This window comes from Ciconia boyciana, chromosome 1, assembly GCF_034638445.1.
Source record: "Ciconia boyciana chromosome 1, ASM3463844v1, whole genome shotgun sequence".
NCBI lineage: Eukaryota > Metazoa > Chordata > Aves > Ciconiiformes > Ciconiidae > Ciconia > Ciconia boyciana.
The window spans coordinates 57,729,519-57,736,574 of record NC_132934.1 but is presented as its reverse complement, the minus strand read 5'-3'; the positions used below and the strand labels follow the sequence as shown (position 1 = coordinate 57,736,574).

General features: G+C 55.1%; 1 protein-coding gene across 1 annotated transcript; it reads left to right on the top strand.

The window, feature by feature from the left end:
- Positions 1-6,309: 6,309 nt before the first annotated feature.
- On the top strand, positions 6,310-7,045 carry MIURF (mitochondrial elongation factor 1 upstream open reading frame). Its single transcript, XM_072868804.1, has 2 exons — positions 6,310-6,467; positions 6,807-7,045. The coding sequence occupies exon 2, from the start codon at positions 6,833-6,835 to the stop codon at positions 7,043-7,045; it is 213 nt and encodes a 70-aa protein (XP_072724905.1). The 5' UTR covers positions 6,310-6,467; positions 6,807-6,832.
- Positions 7,046-7,056: the final 11 nt, after the last annotated feature.

Sequence of the window (7,056 nt, the reverse complement as noted above, 5' to 3'; positions counted from 1 at the left end):
AGTGACTTCAATATAAACTTACAGCACGATTTAGAAAGCTGGAAGGGAGATACCAAGTGCCTGGCTTGCTGGCTGTTTGTTTTTGTTGCTTGGATACATTTGTTCCCTGTGTAAGGGCACAGCTTAATATGCTGTTTGTCAGGGACAGTTAATTTTTAATTATTAGTCCAATTTTATATATATTTTTTAAATCTTGCTGCTTTGGCAGCCCAGCTGGGGAAGCAGTGAGGTCTCAGCTGGCCGGCAGGCAGCCTGGGAGCAGCCAGGAAGAGTCACCCCAGCCCCGGAGAGCGTCACCAGCAAATGGCTTCATGCTCACGTGCCCCCAGCTGCAGGCACCAGCTGTCCTGCTTCCCACAGCACCGCAACAGAGAGGATTTGGCCGCAGCCATGGCAGAAGGGAGGCATATTCTTGCTCCTGGCAGTGGCAAGTGTTTCTGTGGCTCACAGGCACGCTCATACCCTGGCTGTGTCAAACCTTCACCTGGGAGCAAGCTTTGCAGGGCTTTGCTCTGTCGCTGCAAAACAGCCTTAGAGGAGCTGTGCAAAACTGTCCCATCCAGTGGAAGGGCTTCGGGTCACTGAAGTGAAAGGCTGACATAAGGGATATAACCCACGGACGCCTGGGAGAGGAGCTTGGCTTGGGGCCAGGCTGCTACAAGCTTTGCCTTTGTGGCTGCAGCAGGGACAAGCATGTCAGCAAAAGGTTGAAGGATCAGCCCACTTCAGCTAATGTTTGAGATGTTACTGTAAGCATCTCCGAGAATCCCAAACACAAATCCTTACTTGGAACCACGGAAAATTTGGCAATTGTGACATTTCCAGTGTTCCTGGGTGTGCTTTTTTTTTTTTAAGCAAAGCGAGAAGAGAAAATAGTCCTTACCGTCTTTTGAAATACATTATAGCTATGTAAGAATACAAATCTTTCAAGGCTATATCTCTCCTCACCCTGCCAAATGAAATACAAAATAAAACTCCATTGTTTTATGTTTCCTGTGCATTACGGCTTGAACCGTGGATCCTCTTGGCTGAAGTCCATCCCAGTAACGATTTAATTTGGGAACCACACTTCACCTTTCTAAAAATAAGGAAAACTGAGAAGAAGAGCGACTAAGCTGTGCTGAATAAAGATCTAAAATGACTTGTCCAGGACCTCAAATTCAAGAAAATATGTCGCCCAGAGAATGTATAAAATCAAATGTTGTAAGCTTGCCTCTATGCAGCAAACTCTTTCCTGGCATTTTAGCCCTGTTGTACAGTCTGGACCTTTTCCAAAGAGAGAGCAACAAATCATCAGTCATATCTTTTTTTTTTTTCCTCAGACACTTACTAAGAACCAGGCACACACGCAAAAATAAAAGAATGTAGAAAACATCTACCCACTTCTGTTTGGTTCTCAACGTTTTTTAAAGCATTTGACTCAAATTGTTATCCAGGAATGAACGTCAATACTGCAAAACCAAAACCAGACAAATTTCCACAAATGGGACAGAAATAAATCTACCTAAGGACCCGTGAGTTAATGGGACAAGATGTACAATAGATGCCTTCACCTAGAAAAAGAAGAGAAGCAGTAGGATATAGCAGCTCTGCCCTTCTCAAGTTGTATACATGCACATGGGACCAAACCCCACACGATGCTGGGAGTCCAGACACCCCTTACACAAGCCAAAATCCCATGGTCACGCTGGTAGGACCTCACTGCAGCGTGCAGTGGGCAGAGGGGTGCAAAAAGCCTGAGGTCAGTCTGTGCAGCCCTGCTCAGGGGGCTGGTGCCACTGGCTGCAAGCTCTCAGCTCTCCGGAGACACTTCCAGCACAGAAAGCCCACGAGGCTGTCGGAGTGATGCAAAATTGCAAGGATAACAGCACTCACAAAAGCAGGGTCTCTGAATGGCTCTGGAAACCTTCTGCAGCACGCAGCTGGTGCAAAGTGAAAAATGCAGGGAGGGGAATCATACTAGCCAGGGAATTAAAAAAAAAAAATGTCCCCAACAAACCCAGCCACAGGGAAATTTGGTTGAAGACACGAGTCGTGCTGAGAATGAAGGTGCGTACAGACCAATTGCAAAAATACTACAGCAGCATTTTCAGTTTGTTAAGTAATAAAACTGAGCTTCCCCAGCAACCGTCGGTGCAGACCCTCGCAGCAGCAGCAGCAGCTCTGCATCGCACAGGAGACCGCTCGCCACTGCCAGAGTTTGCAGCCCCCCCGGGCTGCAGTGCTGGAGGTTGAGGAGCTGAAAAGCCCCGCTTCAGCAGCAGCTGGGCTGGGAGCTTTTCCTTTCTTCCCCCTGGCAAAAACATAGCCTGAGTGTGGCTCCCCGGAGTGGCTAGTTACTCTCTGTCACTAAAATCTGGGTCTCGGCTGTAAATCGGGAATGCCCTTAAAAGGCGGCTGCATACCAGCGGTCTCTCCTCCCTCAGAACCTGTCTTCCTTCCCACATGCGCTCAACACTAAAGCTGCTGGGGGCTTTGGGGAAAGAAGCCACCTGCACCACCCTTGGCCCTCTGCCCCTCCTGGCTCATCGCAGCTGGAGATCAGGAGCCCAAATGCCATTATTCCTCGCGATTGCTCGAGAAAAGTAAAGAAATAGGGCTGCAAGGAAAGAGAGAGCTGTTGAATGGAGTTAGACTGCCAAAAGGCCACTTGCAAGGTCCATTTACTAGAAAGTATTAAGGATATTAAGTCCAAGCTCAGATGGCATTGGTGGGTCACTACCCAGCTTCCCTCTAGCATTTTGGGATTGCCTTGTGGCTTCTGTCAGAGGCCAGCCTTCTGTTTCCAAGTGCAGTTTTTTCCTGACCCTGCAGAGACCCTCCAAGATGCCATTTGCAGCTCTGCGGGTCACATTCACCTCCCTGCTGCCCAGGAAGGGTTTGCTGGCTGGTGGCGGGCAGCACAGGGATGTCTCCCTGGCTAGGAATGGTCCTGCCCTTGCAAAATGGGTGACGGGAAGCTCTGAGGATGGCACTTGACTCCCAGGAGTAGAGGCTGCAAGTCAGGCTCAGAGGCAGCAGTTCGCTGCTTTTGGTGGCCATCAGAGCCCATGGCAGTGGGAGTGGGAGGACTGGCTGCAAGCATGAGAAGACTGGTAGAGGAGTGGTGGCTTCGGAGATTCACAGGGAGGCGGGGGATGGGGGGATGTCTGTGCCTTATCCTGGGTTACAGCATGAGTTATTGTGCCCCATCACCCATGCTGCCTTTGATATTTTGCAAGCTTAGTCATTTGGGGAAACAAAGGTCGTTATTGTTCTCCAGGCGCACAGCTAAGGTGTGCTCCCTCCTCTCTGCCTGCACCTCACCCTGTTGGGGGCAAGTAAATTCCCTTTCTTGCAGGGACGCAGGCTGGAGGCATGGGGGGCATCCCATTCTCAGTGGGTCCATGGGGAAAGAAGCCACCAGGCAACAGGGCTTTGCACGTGACAGGGCGCTGGGGCCAGCATCCCATCAGGGCACAAGTCTTTGGGGTTCTGGGTGGCTCCCTGCCAGGGTGTCTGCGTGCAGCGGGTCAGCAGAGAAGCCAGCCAGGTTGGGAAACACTGGGAAGAGGGAGGATGTTGCTTCACTGTCTCAAGGCAGAGTTCAAGTTTATAACCCCTGGCACGTCACCAGAGGTCCAGCGCTAACACAGCAGCTGGGACAGCATCGGTCACGGATCACTCCGCCGTTGCACTCGCCCTTCTCTTTGCAAGACAGGAGGGGCAGGTTGAACACCTGTGCCTGCATGGCGTGGGTGTGGGGAGTCCATGGCAAGCAGCAGGCACGGCAAGCCAGCAAGTGGCCTCCTCGGAGGGGCCGAGGCAGTTTGGAGGCAGACTGCGTGGCGTGGCCGGAGGAGTTCACAACATGCACATGCAGCTGCTGGCGAAGGGCCCGGGAGCTGGCGTCAAGCCTGGGGGAGAAAACAGAAAGAAACACTAAAACAGGCACAGCCCGAGGGGGCCAGGCTGGGGAGGGGGCACTTAGGGAAGCCCGCAGTCCTTGGCTGCCATGGCGGGAAGGCAGCAAGGAAAGCCTGTCGTTGCGCAGCCTGATCCAGCAGATCCCATTTGTAGCGCATCAGGGGTTTGCTGAACGTAGCTGTGCAAGTTTTGGTCCAGACTTGAGAGTTTCAGGGACTGGGCTCATGAGCACACCTGCCCAGAAGTGACAGAGCCCTGTTGCGAGGAGTGAAGTATTTCTGTGGATCAACAACCTGAGGAGGAGGCAGGAAGCCGGGAGGAAGATTCAAAGATCTATTTTCATTCTGGCAGAAGGTTAAGGGTAGGGAATATGAATGCTGCCTCCGAGGTCCTGGACAGCTCAGTATATGAACTGATGATCTGGAAACAAAGATGAGCAATTTACCAAACATTTTTAAGAGATGACTCAAATCTATTGACTCTTGAGGAGATCAGAAAGGACTGACTGTAAGTAAAATGCAAATGTGGCAAATGGCAACAACACGCATTTGCCAAGGCTTAACTGGGCACGTGCAAAGTCAGAAAAGAGAAAACAAATTGCACATACGAATTACAAAGCTCCAGACGGTCTCTAGCAACTCAGGAAAGGATCTGGATGTCACACAAACCCTGGCTCTGTGAGTAGCGGCAGGTTAAAAAAAAAAAGCGCACACACAAAACATTAGCATGCAGAAGGAAGAAGGGAAGAATAATATGGAAAATATGATAATGCTGTTATGTAAATCAGTAGCGTGGCCTCTCTGGGAATACTGTCTGCAGTTCAAGTAAGCCTTTCTCAGAAAGGGCTGATTATGGGCATGGCAAACTCACTTGCAAAAAGAGATCAAAACGATTGGGGTTGTTTATCTCAGAAAGGAAATGAACAAGAGGAGATTGGCATGGAGCGAGCCAGTCCGGAGCTTCTGGTTTTCTTCCTGCTCAATTCTATCGCTGTCATATCTGGTGTTGCTGAGAAGTGCGTGAAGTGATGTGGCTCTCCTCTGTCACACACGGTTTGCTCTTTCTCTCACCCTCTCCCCCATGCGAGGCACGGCACATGCGGTTATGTTTTATATTTTGGTAGGATCTGGGGAGGAGGAGATGGCTAAGGAGGAATAATTACTCCCCAGAGTAGGCATATAGTAGAGAAGGTGAGAATGGAAAAGGGGAGCTTGCACCTGGACTGAGGGGTGGAAGGTCCTGGCTTCGGGAGGCTCCTTCCATCTCCTCAGGCAGATCCCGGAGAGGCTTCCAGCTACTGCCTCCTTCCAGAGCTCTTGAGACTTCCAGACCAGGCCCCAGGCTTCCTTGGAGATAAATATAAGGAGCTTGAATTTGATAAAAGTTATTCTGTAAAAAGCATCAGGTAGTCAGAGGTACCTTCAGACACACAGCATTAACCCACTGCTCTCTGCCTACCCTGAAGCACCAAAGAAACCTCCTCTATTTACCCCCGCATTAACCTAGGCAGCCAGCACGCACAGCCGGAGACGACCGTGACAGCCTTTGCTGTGGATGTCACCTCCCTGCAGCATGCTGAACTCTCCCCTTTCTCACACAAAGCTGTTTGATGGCATTTAGGCCTGCCAAAGCCAGAACGACAAAAGGAAATACCTATTAGTGCTCCAGCTGTTTTGGGCCGCGGGGAGCACGCTCACAGGCACATGGAACCGCTGAGGCCGACAACCCAGCCTGTTTTGCCGCAGCACACGAAGCCCAGGCTGTTAATGAGACCTTCCATGGCGGGACAAGCCCGGTGCCCCGAGGTGGGTTCAGTGCCCCGAGGCCCCGAGGGCAGCTGCAAGTCTAAGGGGGAAGGGGGGGCTCCCGTCTGTGCCGTGGTGACAGCTCAAGCCAAGGCGGGAAGCGGCTGCCCCACCCTGGGCTGTCCAGGCGCAGCCTGGGTGTCTCCAGGCCGCACCGTGGGGGTCCCACTCGCCCCCTGCTCCCCTCAGCCCTTCCCCACAGCCTTCCAGGGTGTCCCTGGCCCCCACCCTGCCCGCTCTTCCCCACGGCCACCCCCGCTGAGGAAGCCGGCTCATCACCGAGGTCGTCACCCCTTGAGGGGCACGGCCTCCTCAAACCAGACCAGCACCGGGCCCAGCCTGCTCCGTCCCAGCCCCAGCTGGGAGGAACTGGGGGCGGCAGTCCCCCTCCCCGCCGGCAGGGGGCAGCCTCCCGGCGCGGGCGGCGCGGAGCGGAGCGGAATGTCCCCTCCCGCTCGCCGTACGGCGGCGGCGCGGCGCCCCGCCGGCAGGGGGAGACAGCGCTGCGCCACCGCCCCGCTCGGGGGCGCGCCGGCCGGAAGTCCTCCGCCGAAGGGACGGTTTGGGCCCCGGCGAGCGAGCTCTATGATTGGCGGGGGCCGGGGTCACGACCCGGAAGCGGATCGGCCATGTTGCCGGGTGACCCCGGGAGCGGTGCCGGGAGGGAGGTGGTGGCGGCGGCGGCGTCTGCCGAAGGGAAGCGGCTGCCCTGAGGGACCCGGAGCGCCTCCCCTTCCCCCTCCCCGGTCCGTCCTGGTGAGTGCGATGCGGCCGGTCCCCGCGGGGCCTCCGCGGGCTCGACCCCAGCCCGGGACTCTGGCGGGGAGCGGGAGCTGCGAGCGGCCCTGGGGCGGCTCCCCATGGGAAGGGCCAGGCCGCGGGGCCCGCCGGTTCCCCCGCAATAGGGCGTGCGGCCTTTCGCCCTTAGAGAGCCCGTTATCTCCGGTGCGCCGTTAGAGAGGCTGTCCCGTCCTTCCCCGGGCCGCGGAGCACGGCGGTCTGTGGGGCCAGGCATGGAGGGGGAGGCGGCGGCCGGTGCGTCCCTCGGGGAGGGAGAAGCTGATTCGGATCCCACACTTCGTCACCTCTCTCTAGGTCGCCCGTCCACGCACGCGTCCCCCATGGCAGCGTGGTCCCGGGGGGCTGTCCTGACCCTCTACCGGGCTCTGCTGCGCCAGGGCCGTGGGCTGCGCTACACCGACCGGGATTTCTACCTTGCTTTCATCCGCCGCGAGTTCCGCAAGAACCAGGGGCTGCAGCGGCTGGAGGACAAGGAAAGACAGTTGGAGAAGGGGCAAGCTTTCCTGCAGAGCAAACTCGGGGGCCTGGTTTAGAGGTTCCCTGT